The sequence below is a fragment of the Dendrobium catenatum genome, unplaced genomic scaffold (assembly GCF_001605985.2).
Source record: "Dendrobium catenatum unplaced genomic scaffold, ASM160598v2 fragScaff_scaffold_325, whole genome shotgun sequence".
Lineage (NCBI taxonomy): Eukaryota > Viridiplantae > Streptophyta > Magnoliopsida > Asparagales > Orchidaceae > Dendrobium > Dendrobium catenatum.
Window position 1 is genome coordinate 474,320 of NW_021318787.1, and position 20,764 is coordinate 495,083.

The window sequence follows — 20,764 nt, forward strand, 5'->3', positions numbered from 1 at the left end:
CTTGCAAATCAAATCAAATGAACATTGGAACAAAGTGAAAGAGGACTCAAATTAGAACTTGACATTGAACAATGAAGTGAACTCAAAATCAAATTTTCATAACTTGAACAACAGGGGACTCGAATGGAAGAGATTCATGAAGAGCCTGAACTATATGGGCAAATAAAAGGACTTTAATTCAATTTCAAACAATAAGTGAACTTGCAAATCAAAATAAATGAACATTGGAACAAAGTGAAAGAGGACTCAAATTGAAACTTGACATTGAACAATGAAGTGAACTCAAAATCAAAATTTCATAACTTGAACAACAAGGGACTCGAATGGAAGAGTTCATCAAGAGCCTATACTTGAACTCGAAGGAGCTTGGTGCAAGGAATTTGAACTTGAACAATTTGAACAAGAGCTTGAATCCAAGCTGAACTGCAGGGGACATATTCTAGAATTCAAATGATTAATGAATACTTGAACTCTATTTGAATATTAAATAATAATTTGAATGATATGAGCACAAACAAATTCTTGCAACTTGATTGCAAAGGATTTGGTCTTTAACTTGGATATGAACTACAATGGCTTTAGACATGAACCCTTACAAAAGACTTGGACTTGAATCAAGTTTGATTGCAATGGGGATAAATTCAATATTGAACAAATGAAAGTGAATGAGCATCATGAAATATAATCTTATGCCTAAGAAAAGACTCATAAGTTGGCACAATAATAATATTAAGGCAATGTAAAATTTCCAATTATCACTTCCACTAGACAACAAATGTTAATGATCCATGATGTTAAGTTCACCATATATTTGTACACATTGTAATCCCTCTTTTGGGATGAGATATTTATGAGTACAACTTGTTCGCTAGCTACAAGAAAATCATAATAGATGTGGCTTGGGCACCTGATTAAATTTATCTCTAAATGAGATTAAATGGTGCTCATATCTCTCACGAAATAAATATGGTGATATCCCTATAATCTACTAGAGAGCAAGATGTTTCTATAACAAGCTAATAAAATTGCTAGCGAATATCTGTTTAACAACAATTCAATTCCAAGAAGATACAACCACGAATGAGATCAAATGCAATGAACAATAAAATGCAAGAGTAGCATGCATGTCAATAACAACACTCAATGAAATATACATGAGCAGTAACATGGATCTTGTAGTGATATGTCCACAAACAAAGGTAAGGGAGAGGAGTTGATCCTTTGCTATCAATACGGACTAGTATGTAGGCGAGCACATAACGGTCTACTTTCAATAAGAAAGATAGATATTTTATAAGAGACCCACACCACAATAAGCATGTCAGTACAACAAGAAGATTCGACGTGAGGTGGAATAGACATGGGGCAACGACGATGAATATTCTACAAATGCTTGGGAGATAAACTACTAGAAGGATTTTGTAGGTGATGAACACAATAGTACCTTCACAATCAACATCTATATGCAAGCAAACAAATGAAAATTGGAGGGGTACATATAGTTGATTGCAAATAAAGATCAACGATACAAGTCCACCATGCTGACCACAAGCAAATATAGAATAGTTTTCACTCATATAGTAGCCCACTTATGGGTGATGACGATTAAGGTGCAGTGGATGCTAAATCATCTATACAATTGATAGCCACTCAGTAGTAGCCAAATATATCAGCCTTCTACAAGCAAGAACAAAAGATCTGCAACACATACGATCTCTCTACGAAGACAGATGTATGTGCCACATGCCACTGATGGATAAATACATAAACACTACAATAAATGCAGTATCCTCTAGTCAACTTCGGTCTAAGAATGAATACATCTATCTCCAATAGTAGTGGTTGTGTTATAAAGACCAAAATCACAGCAGAATGCATAAAGACTACAAATTCCTATGAGCTTCTACAAGCTAAGGTAGGAGATTAGTTAGTGCACTATGATCCACCTGCAAAAAATCAACAAATAGTGCACGACAATCTACCTGTACAAAGCAGTAAACAACTGATCCAGAAGCTGCTACTCCACGCCACCGGATTCGCAACATTCGTATTATCGGACAGAAGGCGTCTACAAATACTCCCAAAATACCCTTCCACGTGCACTATAAATTGTATACACATAGGTACACTAAAAGGGGTAAAAGCAATTGTAATACCTGCATGGGCCCCAGCGAGCGTGTTATTGGTACACACGTGACGTCTAGGGATGCTGCGCGGGTTGACAAGTGAATTCAGGTTCGAAACCGATCCTTCTATACGGGTCAATAGAAGTCGACAGGGTTCGAACCAACAAACAAATATACGGTTGTGGCGACCATCATATTTATCTCAATACGTTCATGTTAGGTCTCCAATGCCTACAACAATATGAATTCACTAATAAGGGCATAAAGCCTACGAAACCTAATCCTCTATCGACCAATAGATAGAGTCGACAAGGTTCAATCCAGAAAATGGAAATGCTCCCCAAAACACCCCAATGATGGCCGTGTTGAATGATTATCTCAACCGGAGGGGTTTCACAAATATTTCTCAAAGTCCCACCCAAATGTCCATACCAAGTACTCAAAGCTCCACCCAAATACCTAAAACTCCACAAAATCCAAAAAAATCTCAAAAATCCCAAAATTTCAAAAATATTCAAAATTGAAACTATCCATCCCAACGCTTAAAGCAAAGATCCATCCACCCTCCGCAACAGTCTGCCAGGGTGGACATATTCAAATAAACTTTAGCTCATAAAGAGCCAAATGCCTAGTCAAAAATATCACTAGGATCCATTCTCAAATAGTCTCTTGCCATTAAGGACGTGGTACATGTCCTCTAACCGGAGGTTTGCCGCCAAATGGCACCGCAGGATAAACGGTTATGACTCGGGGCCCTCTGAACCGAGTGGTTTTGCCGCCAAATGGCACCACGAAATATCGGTTATGGCCAGAGCCAATACGCTCCTTATTGGCATTAAATCCTTGAGATATGAATCAATAGGATATGATCGATAGGGCACAAAGCCCTCTGTTAGCTAAGGTGGATTTAAATTTGTCCCCTTAGGCAAATACCCACCCCAGGTCTATAAGGTCCCCTTGGACGAAGCAACCCATTGCTGCCGACAAGGATCCTTCTGTTAGGTTGGGTCGACTACCTCCTCTGACTAAGTAGACCAAGGACCACGATGGCCCGGGACGACGGAACCATGAGATCTTGATCGGGTCCATCATCCATTCCCCCACCATCCGCTTTAAGTGCTAGATGGTGCAATTTCTATTTTAAATATCAAACTCTCCAAATTCCCAAATCCAAATTCAGTTCTCAAACACCCGAATCAAAACCCAATTTTCAAATCCAATTTTTACCAATATTCTAAATCATATGTTGCTACTATATGTCAGATACACGTATTTCTATACGAATCTGATTGATGACTAGCCTTAACCGAAAGTTCTCTCTCGTGATCGGGAGGGGTAATTACCCTATAGGAAACCAGAACTCAGATCATAAAGTCCTCACAAAATGAGGGCGAAATCTCTGGGTAGTGTCGTATTTACAAACCCATCTGCCTTCCAAAATTTATCCCGGAACTTAGTTCATTAAAACTCCCTCGCTAAAAAATAGAAAAGCGCGGCGGGGAGGCCGGGGCCGAATTTTCGGAGCCCACAACAGGCTTGATGTTGTTGTTTTAGTAGGAAACAATCTTGAATTTAACCACCAATTTCTATCTGTAAAGCTCCTTCGCTCAGTGATTAAATCATGAATCGGCATCATTGATACATGCTGAAAACTTGTTCTTTCTTTCCAAACATTCCGAGATTTGGATTCATGTGCGCTTTGCAGACAATCATAAAAGCTTTTGGATGATGAGGTACGGGTGAATTTGGCTTCATAAGCTAGATGGAGAAGCCAAGAAGATGGAGAAGTGTATAATACTACTTGACCAATTTTCAGTTGGTTTGCACTTTGCATGGAAACAACAAATTGAATGAAAAATAAGTTGAAAAAAGAATAACCCAAAATTTGCAAACCAAATGCCTTGGGACCAAACTGAATTGATAGAAGCTAGCTGATTAGTTTTTGCATGGCCTTCTAACTGCGATACTAATTGGGGGAAGAAGAGGAAGAGGGGAGGGAACATATATTTAGGAGGAATGCTAGACATAAATATATTTTATTCGATCCTAAAATTGTATAAGTAAATTGTGATGAATTGGCTACCAACTTGAAGGATGAACCAGCAACCTTGAAAGTCTACCAAAGAAAAACTCCAAAACGGTCAATATTGGCAACATAAAGTTGGTCTACAAATATGTAATAAACACTAATTTATTTTTATTATTTTTAGTTGAGGTAGATCGGGATTTGTCTATTTTATTTAAAGTTTATGTTAGGCAGGCCATGTCCATCTTTTAAACTTGGTCAACCCAAGTAGCCTCCTATTGTAATCAAAAGGATTGAAAATGTCTGATTTGTTTTCTTTCTTTACCTCTCTTCTACTTTTCTCTTGGGAATTTACACCTACTCTAAAGGTGATGGGGACATTAGAGCATGAATCGTATATCAAAGGCGTGGCCGACGATCTACGGCCACGATCGCGTCGATGTATTTTGAGATTATTTCATGTATTTGTTTTATTATGTTATTTGTCTTTTATTATTAGTTATGTTGTAATTGCTTTCCGTTTTTACCCCTTAAAGGGAGGTTATATGTAAGCCTTGAGGGCATTGTTGTCTTTTTTATTTTGAGTCTTATATACGAGGCTATTTATAGCCCCTTTGTTCTCTTTGAAAATTAATGAATGATTATTATGAAATTTTCGTACACTTGTGTTTTGAGAGCATTTGAGAGTTATTGGAGAGAACTTTGGAGAGATCCCTAGGAGAGGGAGATCGGATCACCCACCAACCTTGGAGACGGCCGGGTTTGTGGTTTTCTACTTTTCTTTTGTCTTTCCCCTTCCGCCTCCACTACTCAACATCGTTGCGTCCAAACATCTACATCTCACGCCATCATCTCCTCCCCAATCGAGTGCCACAAATTTTCCCTACTAACCACCAGCCACCTCACCCGACCCACATCCCCCCGGAACCAGCTCCACCCTTCGGACCACCCCCAACCATGGGGCCCCTCTTATGTTTCCTAAATTAGATTGAATCAAATTTGGATAGATTTGAAATTCAAATTTAATTGATTTGAAATTCAAAATCTTTCCTAATTTACTAAAATCTATTTTAGGAAAGTTCTTAAATTAAATTCTTTTGAATTTCAAATTCAAATTATATTTATTTAATTACTTTCTTAATTCCTCTAGCCTCTTTAATTAACCCCAACTCACCTCCCAAATCGCCTCCCTCCCAATTAATGCCGCCGGCCCCCCTTTGACTTGGGTTAGGAAATATTTCCTAAAGCCCCGTCCTTGCTTGGGCAATAATTCAAAATCTCCCTAAATTTTCTCTTGGCCGAAATTCTCTCGTCCCTTCTCCCTAATTTCTTTCCAAAAGGAGGTCTCTCTTTGGAAACAAATTAAATCCCCACCTCCTCTACAAACCGCTTGCCCCTCTCTCCTACCCGCCCCTCTCTCTCTCCAATCCCTCTCTCCCTCACTAACTCTCCCGAAATTTAGGAATGGGTAATTTCTATCCTAAGTTCGTTTCCTCTAGTTATAAAAATATGAAATTTATTTCAGATTTTTGTCTTGGCTCTTCCCCCTCTCAAATTATAAGAGAAACTTCTTTCTCTTTCAACTATCTTCAAGTGCACCATCAATTTGTGAAGAGCTTTGCTATCGAGCTCCTATGAATGGCGGATCCGGAGATTGAATACGGCCTCACCTACGACGAAGACGGTTTCGTAGACATCCTCCAATCCACTTTCTTTGACGTTAATACAAGAGTCGATCACACCGTTGAGGACTACTTCGAGCGCATCCTGGACACTTTGGTGGACGCAATCGACGAGCAGTTTGAAGGCGTTGAGTGGAGGATCTCCACCGACCCGTGACAAAGGTTCTCTTTTCCCCCTTTCACAATATTTCTTAAGTCTAACTTTATCTTGTGCTTGATTGTAGTCACGAAGGATGATTCTCCCGGCTTCTGCTAAGCTTAGTAAACGTAGGGTTTTGAGTGTGCCTCTGTGCCTATTAATTCTCGTTGTTAGATTAGGGATTTTATTGAAACTACTATTCTGGCATAATGTTGTTTACTAATTTATTTTGAAAGCTTTTCAAATCTCTGGTTATGTTATTTAGCCTAAGCAGTGTGACACCTTTCTTATTTTATTCGTTGTTTTAAGACGCTAATGGTTTCTACATTGTTATTCTAATCAAGAGTTGTGCAAATCATTACTAAACATTGCATTTGTACGTAGTCCTGCATCAAAAGGTGGCAAACCTTTTTGGGTCTTCAAAAAGCTTATCTAATGGTGCTCTTGTTGCACTACCATCAAGCTTCCACAAGAATTTTCTTCCATGCGGTCCTTTCCTTCATCCACACAGTTCAACCATCCAGATTTCCTTCATCCAGCTGTCTAAACCAGCCACAAGAAGCATCCAGCTCACCTCCTGTTCATCCCAGCTTTGCCAACCTATTTCTAGCCATCATGTTGGTTTGTTTGAAGTCTTCCACGTACCTTCTTCTCCTTCACACCAAGCGGCCTCTCAACAGATTTTCAGTTCAGCCAAAAACCTTCCAGCCGACCTGCATTTGGCATCCTTCGACCTGCATCTTCCCTCCAACATTTGGCAGCCTTGTTTCTTTCCCTTCTAAGATTGGCAGTTTGAAGACCTGCTGTTTTTTACAGCAGACATCATGATGGGGACATCGACAAGAGGTTTCGACGTGTTTATCAGAGGCGACACAGGAGATCGATGGCCATGATGGAGAGTCTTTACTTTTGATGCATTTTTTGTATTAGCATTTTATGTATTAATCATTTTATTTCAGTTTTTCCGTTTTTGGCCCTTATGGGTAGTTGGTCGCTTTTGTAGCCCAAGGGGCATTCAAGTCTTTTTTTTTTGGAGATTTACATACATACCACTTAATACTATTCTATTTACATATTTAACACCTAAAATTTTAATATTACATACATGCCACCCTTAGTTCATTTTCATATCAAATATGAGTGGTAGAAATGAAATATATGAGTGTTAGGAAAGAAATATAAGTGGTATATTTGATATTAAAATAATATAGAGTGGTATGCATGTAATATTAAAGTTTTAGATGTTAGATATGTAAATAAGATGTTATAAAGTGGTATGTATGTAAATTTCCCTTTTTTTTGTCATTTTGAGGCCTATATATATGGTCATCTTCTTATGTATGAGAGGATGATTGGATGAATGAAAAGTTATCTTGGTGATCCCTTTGTGAGTTCCAAAACGCCTCTAGATCTCTTTGTGAGTTCTAGTGGATGTGGTGTTGAGGTTAGTGGTTTTATTTTCGCATACACCTCCTTCTTTGATCCTCTCTGTCAAGAAATCCTTCCCACCGAATTCCTTGGAAGAACCCGAGCCCCTCCCTCCCTTGCCGCCGACCATCTTGGGCTCACAAGCCGCCGGCCACCTTCCCATCCGTCGGCCACCTTCCCACTCGTCGGCCCTTCTCCCCCATTGCCCCATATTGAAATTCAAATTTCGAATTTCAAATTCCTTCCAAATTGGGAATTCCAAATTAGGAAAGTTTTAATGATGAATCCAATTTTAAATCAAATCAAATTGGATTTAATTATTTTTCTTTCCTATGCATGACGATCGACATGCTCCAATCCCCATTCTTTGACGTGGGCTTTGATTTCGACGACACCGTTGAAGAATACATCGACCGTATCCAATACACCTTAGTTGACGTGATCGACGAGCAAAGGTCAAAGGGACGTTGGATCATCATTGGACGACCATCTTCCTCGACCACTCCGGCCACCTTTCCAAGAATGACAATCCTAGGTTCTTTCTTCCTCGGAGTGACCTTGATTCTAATGTGGAGACTCTTCTTCCGCTAAAGCCTAGACTATTTGAGCGTATGGGCTCCAAAGGTGAAAGCTCCCCTTATTAAATCTTGGATTCTTGTTTACCGTCGTAGATTTACAATTACTCTTTGCATTTTCTTGAATTGTTTGGTTAATCGACTTTGCTCTTTTTTGCCTAAGCAAGTTAAAAACTAAGAAATCCGAGGATCATTCCGTGTTATAAGTAATAACTTTATTTTGGGAATACTTTGTTAAATTGCTCTCTTTAATTTCTTAAGTAACTCCCATCGTTTCACATCACATGAAGACCAACAATTTCGAGATCTATTGTTTTTATTCGTACCCATAAAAAACAACAATGATATAGGTTACAATTTTTTCAGCCATCTACTTCTTGCAAGAATCAACAAGGAACCTTCATCAACAAGGAACCATCATCAACACCGGTGCCAAATATTGCATCATGGATATTACGACTTGTCAATTTTTTATTCTTCTTTGTAAGAACACATTAGGTTCTCCATTTTCTTGATTTTCCTTTTAGATTTTTTCATTTTCACATTACATTTTTCTATCACTTTCTTTCTCTTTTTACCAGTACAGGTTTTTGTTTTCAAGAACCACCTTGGCACTACTTCAATCAGCTCTTAAAAATCAAGCAACATGAAAAATGCTGATTTAGCAGGGGCTCTTCGAACGATGCAAACCAATCAAGAATTGTAATTTCCTGAAATTCAAAAATCCCTCCAATAAGCTGGCGTTCAATTTGCTTCCATTGGCACATCCAACCAATAATTTCAAACCTTCATGGATTCCGTTGATAAGCATCTTGATAGCTTATGCACTGACCGACTACCTTCCTTTCACATGCTAGATCCTTCTTTCTCTGCTGGTATTCTTTGATCCGTTGGCTCTTTTCCTACTCCACAACTTGCCCTCGTTTCTTAAGGTTTTCCTTATCGTAAAACTATGAAAATTGAATTTCCTCTCTTTATTGGATCTGATGTGGAAACATGGATCTTTAAAGCACATGAGTACTTCAATTTTTATAATACTCATGATTGTTATCATGTTAGAATTTCTTCGTTTCATCTTAACAGTCCTGCTGCTACTTGGTATCAATGACTTGGGATGAAAGGTCAATTTATTTCTTTTTCTGATTTTATGTTATATTTATAACAAAGATATATCATTTCTTCTTATGAAGATTTACATGAGAATCTTTCAAAATTAACTCAACAAACTTCAATTTTGGATTATCCAACGGCTTCTAAAAATTTTACATTTAAAGTTCTCAATCTATCAGATTCTACTATTCATTTCTGGACTTAAAATAAGAACTAGGAAGAGAACTTTTATTTGCACGTCCTAATTCTCTTTTAGATGCAATGGAACTTGCTAGATGTTATGAACCTAAAATTCAAATTTTTTTTTTCTGCACCATCCTCACTTTGGCGCAAACCTAACCCTTCCTATTCAACCACCAAGATTCCACCTTCTACCACTCTACCTCCATCCGGCCTCAACCCCACTCCTTTGGCTCAACTTTCTCTACCCATCCATAAAACTCCTAATCTTCCAATTCACAAACTCTCTTACTAAAATTCAACCGAGAAAAAGACTTTGTTTTAATTGTGACACAAAATTTGCCCAATATCGCTTCCCTAATAAATTTTACTTATTATTTGGCATTGACAACAATGAATATCTAGAATACCCTAAATTTTCTCTTAATATTGATGATAATTAAGATCTCTTTTGAAATTAGTTTAAATGCTTTAGTCGGATTATTTAATCCTTGCTCTTTTCATTTAAAGGACTATAAATAATCAGAAGGTTCACATTTTCATTGATAGCGAGAGTACTCATAATTTTATTCAAGACTATCTTATTCATCAACTTGGTGTTACTCCTCAACCTATCAAAAAATTCAAAGTTCTAGCACGTAATGACAATTTACTATTCTTTAAAGCTAAATGCATGTCACAATTACTATGCAAGGCTATCAGGTCACTTTAGATTTATTCATCCTTCATCCACGGTCCTGATATCGTTCTAAGTATGCATTGACTATAATCCTTGGGACCAATTTTACATAATTTTCACAATTTGTCTATGCAATTTAATTATCAAAATTAATAATTTATACTTTTAGGTGAACCTCAATTATCCTCCAAACCCATTTCTTTTAACCCATCACATGCTCTCATATCTCATTCCCCAACCATTCATATATTCACTAGTCAATCCCATCATCTAAATGCTAATCTTACACCACTTTATTTTTGTGACAAATATCTACATACCCTTCTTCGCCCTCTTCCTACTATTTCTACATTATTACACAAGTTTCAACACTTATTCAAGTGATCGACCACCACCACATACCATCGTATCCATTGTCCATCTTTATCCAAACCCCTTGATATTATCCCTTGTCGTTCCCCACATTATCAAAATGATGCGATAGATCAATTAATTTCAGAAATATTTCAGTCTGGCATTATTTGTCATTGTCATAGTCCTTTTTCTAACCTTATCCTTTTCGTCAAAAAAGAGATGACACTTGGCATTTTTGTGTTGACTATCATGCTCTTAATGCCCTTACTATTAAAGATAAATTTCCCATTAAAATTGTGGATGAATTGGTTGATGAACTTCATGGAGCTTATTTTTGTTTTCTAAACTTGGCCTTCTTTCCGGATATCATCAAGTCCGTATGCATCCAAATAATATACATAAAACTACTTTTCACACTTATGATGATCGCTATGAATTTCTTGTTATGCATTTTGGCTGAACGAATGCCCCCTCAACATTTCAAGCCTAAATGAAGTTAGTTTTTCGATCTTTCCTTCAAAAGTTTGTCATTATTTTTTTATGATATTTTCATCTATAATCCTACTGTAGAATCTCATTTTGATTGCCTGCTTCTTGTATTTTGACGTGTAAATAGGTAGCTAAATATTGTATGGACGGAATTTATGTACAAAAAAAAAAAGTGCAAATAGATAACCTCAAGTAGTATTTAATAAACAAATGAAGAATGAGGACTTATAAAGCTGACTTCAAATAGTTTTGTTAAGGCTAATGATAAGGATTGATACTCGCTCAAATGCTTTCCTTATTTTGCTGTGAACCAAAACTTACTGTTGTTACGCTTCATTATTTCAATGCTTATTCCAGTTTCAAAACCCGTCATTTTGGATTTTCTACTTGGTATAAAAATTTTCTAACCTGAACCTATCTTGCAGGTGTGCTTATCGTATTGGGATTAGGAACTGCGTTTCGGCTTGCATTGGAATGCTGCCATGAATGGGGCACAAGGAGACACGGGCAGGGGGTGGATGCTGACATTACTACTGGTTTCCATCCTGCCGTTTAACTAGCTCCCTCCCTGCATATCAATAGCATCATATAGAATTTAATTATGAAAGCCATTTCATTTTTTCAAACTTTTAGCTGATAGAAAGTTTTACTTCTGCAAATGATTGGGTAGACTGCACATGGTGATATTAGTTCAGTAGAATGTGCTTATTATTGTTGTTACCAATACATTGTCCAGATCTTTCTGCCAGCTTGTCCCTTCAGTTTCTAATAAAGGGCTCTATTAGTACTTTTCCATCATGTTAATCCTGCTGAAAGTTTCCTTTATGCTATATCCTCACAAATCACAATCTATAGCTTTCACAGTTGGGAGAGATTATTCTGTGCGGACATCGGATGGTACAGTACCTATCTTGCAGGTGCGCTTATCGTATTGGGATTAGGAACTGCATATTCTTTTTGTTGGGAGAATTGTCAGGTACCTAATCATTAGTACTTTTCCATTATTATGTGCGGACACGGCTCAATTAGTACTTTTATATATATATATATATATATATAGTCAGGTTATTTGAATTGAATATGGTCAAAATTTATGGGTTTTTGTTCTTATTTTACTTGTTAAATATATAAATTTAGTCTTGATCTAATTATTGAGTTGAATCTGTTTAAGTATGAGCAACAAAGTTTTCTTTTTTATATAGCTCTAAATATGAATGTTTATAATGCTGAGCAATTGTATCAAAAAAGAAACGTTGAGGGCACCCCTTTTTGAATTTGGACTCTCTATATTTAGAACAATTATTACGTCCTCCGACCGGACGTAGAGGAACGTCCGGTCGGAGGCAAATTCCCGCCAAATACCGAGTTGTACCGAGTAAACACGGAGCAATATCAAATAATAACGAGGAATAACATCATGTGAAGACCCAATACCGAGTTTTTTCGAGCTATCTTGAGCAATACCGAGTTATACAAAAGTTGTAGAAAAAACTCGGTACAACTCGGTATTTCTCGATATAGCTCGGTATAACTCGGTATTGGTCTTCAAAGAGCGGTATTTATCGTTATTATCAAATAATACCTAGTTGTACCAAGAAAATACCGAGTTTTTTGGCGAAAATTTAGCTCCAACCGGACGTTCCTCTACGTCCTTGCACCGGATGTAATAAAAGTTCCTATATTTAATGTTGTTGATAAATTTAGTCATTCAGAAATGGTTATTTTGTTTTATCTTGGGAAAACTAAGGGCAAATATGCCTAATTTTATTCTAAAATTTTAAAAGGTTACAATTACATAGAATTGTAAGAAAACAATGAAAAATTTACAACTCTAAATAGACTAAAAATTCCTAAAAAAAGGAAACAAAAAGAAGCTCCAAACAGCAGCAACTGAAAAGAAAAACCCTCCGGACTCGGCAATTGGCAAAACCTTCAAAATATTCTTAAACCTGAGAATCAATGGTTGCTAGTTCAACCATCTAGCATAAAACTGGTTACCAAATTAACCGTCAAAATGAAAGAACCTATGAAAGTGCCCAAACATCATAGTCCAGAAAATATCCAACCAGTCATCTTAAACAATCAGATGCTAAATTTTGAGCAAAGAAGTTTAATTAAAAACTTTAGCTTGAATCGCAAATCTGATACTTCTACAAAAAAAAAATCTATACTGCTGAAGTTGTTATCAATTTTTCTGCAATTCCTCTCTTTCCAAACAAAATAAAGAGTGCAGCAAGTATAGAGATAAAAAAGACATTTAGCCTCAGCATTCCAATTCGAATTTCAAATCAATTCAAAATTTTGAATTAAATTATGTCTAAGCATAAACTAATTTATACTAGACACAAATTTAGAAATAATATTGAAAGTAAAATCACATTCAAAAAATAAATGTCTATGACTTTTAGGTCCTCTATTGCAAACGATACAATTGACTGGCACTATAACATTTCTTTTTATCAAAAGATACGTAGTTTTTAAATCATTCAACATAGCCATCCAAGAGATACAAGAGAACCTTAAAGCATATCTCTTATGTCAAACATATTTAAATCAGTCCACCTTAATAAAATTATTAAAGAACACAATAGAAATTTTTAAAAATAAGAAAATTCATTTTATCCTAAGCAATAATATAATTCACCTGATTTTGGATTGGAATTTTCAAAATCTCTTGAACTATAACATCCAAAATCTGATCTGGAACGACTCAATTACCATCATTAATCCTGCCCCCAACTTTCATATTTATGAAAGAGGTAGCCTCATCAGACAAAAGAATCTCCTGAAAAGCTTTTCCATTAATTTAAGGATCCCATAAAAGAGATAACCGGCAAGGATTATCCATATTAAAAGAGAGATTATTTTTAATATCCATAGTAATAACATAAAGTTCTTTCCAAAATTTTGAATCTCTTTGCGAACAAGGCTTCCAACAAAAAATGTATTTAGATTTGACCTAACTAGCAAGAAGCCCAAATTATTCACAATCCGCCAGATAAGAGAACACCTAAAAGAAAATCTTAAGGCATTCGGATTATGAATAACTAACCCACCAAATATTTTAGGCTTGCAGACTTCCTTCCAAGCAATCATTTGAATCCTGAAATAAAAAATTAAAACAAGCTTTTTTGAGAAATTTGAAACAAGCTTTTGGTAAAGAAAATCCTCTAATCCAATAAGAAATTATATTATAAATAGTAAAGTTAATATATTGAATTCTACCAGAAAAAAAAAAAAAAGATTCTTGCTTTCCAACCAGCTAAAAGATCCATAATTTTGTTCATCAATGACTAAAAATCAGAAATTAGAAGCCTTTTGCAAGAAATTGGAAGACCTAAGTATTTCAAAGTATTATGGAAAATCGAAATACCCAAAATTTGACTAATGTCATGAGCCAAATTACACCCTTTAGAAAAAACAATGGAGCTTTTTTCTTGATTAACCTGAAGTCCATAAATTTTATAGAAATACTCCAAAATCTCATTTAATTTTTCAGCATTTAAAATAGATGCTTTCCCAAAAACAATAACATTATTCACATATAAAAGATGAGAAATTAAATTCTCACCTGCATTAATACCCTCAAAATTAACCTCTTAAGACTGATCCTCCAGAAGATTAGAAAAAGCATCCATAATAATATAAAAAAGATACGGAGAAAGATGACAACCTTGACAAAGACCAGAAGAAGAATTAAAAAAACCATTAAGAGAGACAATGAGAATGACCGAGAAAAAGATATTATCAACACACCCTTTGACCCAAGAAATAAGTACATGAGGAAAGTCTTTTTGAGTCATCCTATTAAAAAGAAAATCTCTAGAAACAGAGTCAAATGCTTTATGGATATCCAACTTGGAGTAGAAGAACTTCTTATTATGACTATTAAACCCTCTTAATAATTCCACAGCAAGAATAATATTATCAGTAGAAATCATCTTTTTAATGAAATCGGATTGACTCTTGCGAATAATGATGGGCATAACATCCTTCATTCTAAGAAATGGTTGTTGGCTTGTCTGCCGTATAACGTTAATGATGCCCCCTTGTTTAGTTGCGAGATAATATGAGCTTCTGAAGAATCAGATGTTCCAGTTGATCCTAAGCGATTATGGTTAAAGAATTGGAACTACCACCAAATGAAAATTTAGATTCATTTAATTCCAACATATTCGTAATGAAATACAAGGTTGAGAAGATATGTTACTCATATCAAATTATCAAAGATTTGGTTTGAGACAGTTTTTTATGATTTTTTTTTTTTTAAATTTTAGTATAAAATTAGAAAATTTTTGCACCAAAAAGTTATTTTAGGTAGTAAGATACTTTTTAAAATAATTTTTTTTTGTATAAAAAATAAAAAAATTTGTTTGAAAAAGGTGTTTTAAGAAATATTAAGAACGTCATTATAAATGAAGCTTAATTTTTTGTTTGGAATAATTTTTTTATTAATTTTTCTAAGAAAAATATTTTAATAAATAATAAGAAAATTGTACAAAAGAAAAAGAAGTCTAAGATGAATAACTATGATGAGATAAATCTGTTACATAGACTAAAAGATCAGCACAACAGAAAATTTGTCTAAAACAAACCACCTAAATTAAAAAAGCAAAAAAGTTCAATATTTTGCAGGTCCTAAAAATAAAGAATCCTATACAAAAGAAAAATACATGATAGCTAAAAGTATATGAGCCATCCAAAAGGGCCTCGTAATGATGCTCTAGAATCAGACTCAAAGCACCTGCACAGAGGATTCTAAATCATGTATATGCTCGGTTGCATCTAAGTATTTTAATTAGGCAACAAGAAACCATCTAGAGCACGAGCAATTATTAGGTCCTTTCACTGGATGTAGAGGAAGGTTCAGTTTTAGCCAAAAATAGGTAAAAAGTGCAAATACCGAGTTTTTTGAAAAACTCGGTATTTTTTCAAAAAACTCGGTATTTGCACTTTTTTAGGCAAAACCGAACCTTCCTCTAGGTCCTTGCACCGGACCAAATAAAAACTCCACGTGGAGGCCTCTTGACGACTTGGATCTTGATACTTGGCTGTGTAAGTATTAATAATATTATATAAAGAATTAAAGCTCGGTTCAATTAAAGCTCGTTCATGATCGTTTAATCTAATTTAAATATATTTTGTAATTTTAGAAAAAGGAACCACTGGCTCGTAGGTTTTATTTCTTTTTATCTTGTAGCTATTTCGAGCATTAGTGAGCTGGAGGTTCCTTCTAATGACCTTGTAACCGCTTTTTTGGAAATTAACACGTAGGCCCCGCCGTGGGTTTAAAAAAAAAACTAACTAAACAAACAAACTTGAACAACATTTTAAATACTCGGTCCTTAAATAAACAAGTTTGAACACTAATGTGTTCAGTTAAAATTGATAAATATATAAATAGAAATATTTGAATTTTATTATAATATAATGATATAATTATTTTTAATTAATAAAATTTAAAGTAATGAAATATTATAATATATGTTAAATAAGATAAATTCCTCTCGACTTTTGTGTTATGTGATTTGAATAGGTGTGGACTACGCATAATAATATAAAGGAAACATGAATAGAGAAGATGATGGATATTATTCATAATAACAACTCAAAAGATTATAATGATAATTTGGATGGAAGATTAATCAAAATTTTCATTAAGGAGAAAATCACCAAGTTCTACCATTACATTTCATATTAGCAATGCTCCAACATATATTAACTAAGTCTATTTTATACTATAAATTATTATATATTTATAGTATCTCTATTATAATATTGCGAAATAAAAAAGTATATATAATTCATGTAAGGGAAGGCCATCTCATTGATCCATGGGTTCTCAAATTCATTATTTGATTGGTTGATTGCTTGATTGAATGACATATCCCTACATTATATCCTTATACTATAGCCTAAAGGAAAAAAAAAAAGTGAGATAGGGGAGGAAGGAATTTTCATGCTCCTCTATTTAGATTTCATCTAAACCCCTTTGGATAGTGAATCACCTCATATTGATGTCTTTGAAATTTTCATTGAATCTTTCAAATTTGATGATGACAATAAATATCATAATCTTTCATTTTTTTCTTAGATTGTAAATAATAAGATTATTACTTACTATATTTAGATGATGGTGATTAAAATTAATTCATTTATCTTTGGACATGACATGAGGACCACCAAACCCTTAACTCCTTTTAAAGTTGATTTCAAAGAAAATTTTAAATGTATGTGTAAAGAAAAAAAAACCATGAGAAGAATTAGGAAGAACAACTAATAGCATAAACATTATTATAATGAAATGTAAGACCATCTCTCCTGACTTTTGTAGTTCTATGATTCACCCAACAACTGTTTGCCCTTCCAAACCTCAATCTCCTCCATCCATTGAACCACATAACCATGGAAGAAGCATATCTTGCAAAACCAATAGGCCATCGACTTTCCTGTGATGGCTAGCTCTCTAGCCTCATCAACCATTCTTAAGAATCATTTGAATTCTCATACTTCCAATCATCCAAACACCACCAATAACCCCTCCACTTGCATTTTCTCTTCAAACCCCTATAACGCTTTGTTTATTCAGGTCCCTCTCTCACCCCCTAATCCTACCAACGATAAACCTCTGTCTATCATTATCTTTAATCTCAGTTCACCAACTAAAGAATCCAATAACAACATTATTCCTCTAAAGAAGCCCCCCAAAAAACTATCTATGTTATATCATCAAATAAAATTGCTTTACTTCAACCAAATAAATGTTACTTCTCAAGCCTCTAAAGCATCAGACCAACTTGTTTCTAAGCAATTTAAAAAAAATTATGCATCCACTTCAGCAAAAAATTCTAAATCTTCCAGATGAAAGGAATGACCCTTCCCCAAATAGTCATTTGGAATGTTAGGGGGTTTAATAACCCTGACAAAGTTTTGAGTAGTAAAGAGCTTGTCCATAGCTATGGTTTAGATATTTTATGTATTTGGAAGTATAGGATTCAAGATTCACCCCTTTCTAAACCTTGGTTCCATGCCTTGCACTATGTTTTTGAACATGAAGTTAGTTTTCACAATTTTGGTCAAGAAAAATCTAGTTGGATTTAGGTTAAGTGGAACCGTGCTAAAGTCAATTTTGTTGTTCCTTTTGATTCCAATCAAAATTTTAATGAGATGGTAAACTCTGGTCACCATTCAAAATTTTAAATGTCTATCATTTATGCTTCTAATTCATTTGTTGGACATTGTAGTCTATGGGATCAATTAAGGGATTTTAGGCCTTCTAATAAAATCGACCATTAAACTAAAAAAATTCTTTCAATCAAATTTAAGCCTAACACTTAGGATAGACTGAGGTGTTTCTGAAGTAATTCAGAATCTCAAAACACCTCTTACTTTTCTTCCTCGGACTCCAAAAATAAGTCTTCAATTTTGATCCAATCCCACTTGAAATTCCTACCATTTTCGTCCTTTGATATCAAACTTTGAAAATCTTAAAAATAAAATTTACACCGCTATTTTAATCGAGAGTTTTCGTAGGAAATTCTGATTTTCTACGATGTAATTAACTACAAGGGCTTGCGCTCGTAGGAGATTTAGAAACCCAGAACTTATTTTCAAAATCAATTTTTCAAAACTCTAATTAATTCTCTTTGAGAAAAATCCAAATTTCAGCGATCGTTACCTCCATTTTCGAACGATCAATAGCGATTGATAACTTCTCTCCTCGGAGAGATATATCAATTTCTATTGTAAGTTTGATTATGTAGATAACGATCTCTTATTCAAATTATTGTAGTTAAACAATTGATTTAACATAATTTTGATCTTCCGAGATCATATGTTGTCTTTCTTGAGTTCAAGTACGATAATTTGGATAATTTTTAAAGCTTTGGAATTTGAACCAATTAGTGAATGATATTCTCTCCGTTTGAGATGATATATTGTTCCTAATATTGTATTAGATTTCAAAGCAAAAATTTCAAAAATTAATCTCTCCCAAAGAAAATTAATATATTTTCAAAATTATATTTATGAATATTTTCAATCAAAACAGTGGTTGACTGTGTAGATTGATAACCAAATAGAGTGTTACATTCAAAAGCATAAAGATGATTTATAAGATCTAGCATTTGTCCAAACATCATACACTACAGGAAAATTATAAATTAATCAATTTTGGCGGTTTTTCGACGGAAAAAAATTAACCGGTAAAACAGGCGAAGGAAAATATATTCCGGCGGTTTTTTCCTACAACAAATTATTCCGGCGGCTTACCGACAGAATGAAGCATCCGGAACATTAAAAAATAATAATAAAAAAAAATTTCAAGTTCCTGCTTGGTAGCCTGCACTCTCTTGTCCCGCCAGCGCCAACCCGCTCCCACGCCCGAGCCAGCCTTCTTCAGCGCCAGCCCGCACTCACGAGCCCGGGCATGCCCGCTCCCACGCCAGCCCACCAGCTCCCACGACCAGCCCGCTCCCGCGCCTGTGCTAGCTCGCCAGCCAGCTCCCGGGGTGATTAGAATCAACATGAATTATATTATAAAAGAAAACACAAGACTGTTGAATAAACATCTATAGTTAGTTTTAGATATTTTATTAATTGAGACTAAATATGAATGGCCTTTTCATCCAAAGATGGAGAGAAAGGTACTCCCCAACGGAGTCGCAAGAAATCTATTGGCTCAAGAAAAATGGCACGAATGCACGAATCCCACTTTGCAGCTGTAGGATTCCATTTCCCTTAAGTCAGATTGAAATTAACCAGATTTACCCTGAGGGTAGTGTCAGGGTTTATAGATCTGAGGTTCTTACTTCCTATGAGCGCAAGCACTCATAGTTAATTACCCCTCTTACTATGTAAGAGAGAACTCTCAATTAAGGATGAATAAATTTTAGATATTTTTTTAGTCTCAAATGGTAGGAAGATAGAGGTAAACCCGATCAAGATCCCATGGTTCATTCGTCCCGGGTATACCATAGTTTTTAGTCTACCAACACTAATAATCATTTACCGTAGTATCCAGGGAATTTGATTAGCAGCCATGGGTTGCCTCCTCTCAGGGATCCCGAGTAGACTAAAGTGGTTAGATGTTAATTTTAGCTTTAATTTAATTTGAGTTGGGGCTTACTACTTCCTTAGAAGTTGCCCGTTAATTTATTTAGTTTGGGGCTTACGGCTCTAATTAGGAGTTGTCCAGGGATGGATTTAAATTTGATTTGGGGGACTTACGACTTTCGTAGAAAGTAGCCCAAGATTTTTAATTAAATTGGGACTTATGGCTTTCGTAGAAAGTAGCCCAAAGGTGGGCCTTATAACCTAACCCAATAGGCTAGGATGCCCGTATGTTTGAATTAGATTATTTGGGTTTTAGGTTCATTACAATTTATTTAGTAATTTTCCTAAAACGTTGGGGCTTACGACTTCAATTAGAAGTTGCCCAATAATTTATTTAGTTTGGGGCTTATAGCTCCAATTAGGAGTTGCCCGGATAGTTTGTTTAGTTTGGGGCTTACGGCTCCAATTAGGATTTGCCCGGATAGTTTATTTAGTTTGGGGCTTACGGCTCCAATCAGGAGTTGCCCGAAGAATTTCAGTTAGATAGGTCTTATGGCTTCCTTAGAAGTTGTCTAACGGTGGGTCTTACGACCTAGTCCTATAAGCTAAGCGGCCCGAGTTACGGGTCTTACAACCTAGTCCTTTTAGACTAGGATGCCCGTAGGTTTAAATTAAATTGTTTGGAGTTTAGGGTCATTGCTATTTATTTAGCAATTTTCCTAAAACGTTGGGCTTACGACTTCAGTAAGAAGTTGCCCGAAAGTGGGTCTTACAACCTAATCCTATAGACTAGGATGCCCAAATGAGGGGTCTAGATTTGTATTATCACCTAAACACTTCCCTCAGATATCGGACTTAAGACTTCTATTAGAAGTGGCCGGAGGTTTTAATTGGGGTTTAAGAGTTAGATCAATTTTACCTA

The 20,764-nt window shown here is 35.3% G+C and overlaps 1 protein-coding gene across 2 annotated transcripts in view; it reads left to right on the top strand.

Moving 5' to 3' along the window:
- Positions 1–11,586, top strand: part of LOC110100893 (E3 ubiquitin-protein ligase MARCH11) — a 45,874-nt gene extending 34,288 nt beyond the window's left edge. For both annotated transcript variants that reach the window (XM_020828608.2, XM_028693592.1), the window contains exon 6: positions 11,214–11,586. In XM_020828608.2, coding sequence (XP_020684267.1) covers positions 11,214–11,344 — 131 coding nt within the window. In that variant the 3' untranslated portion in view covers positions 11,345–11,586. The remainder of the gene's footprint in view (positions 1–11,213) is intronic.
- Positions 11,587–20,764: the final 9,178 nt, after the last annotated feature.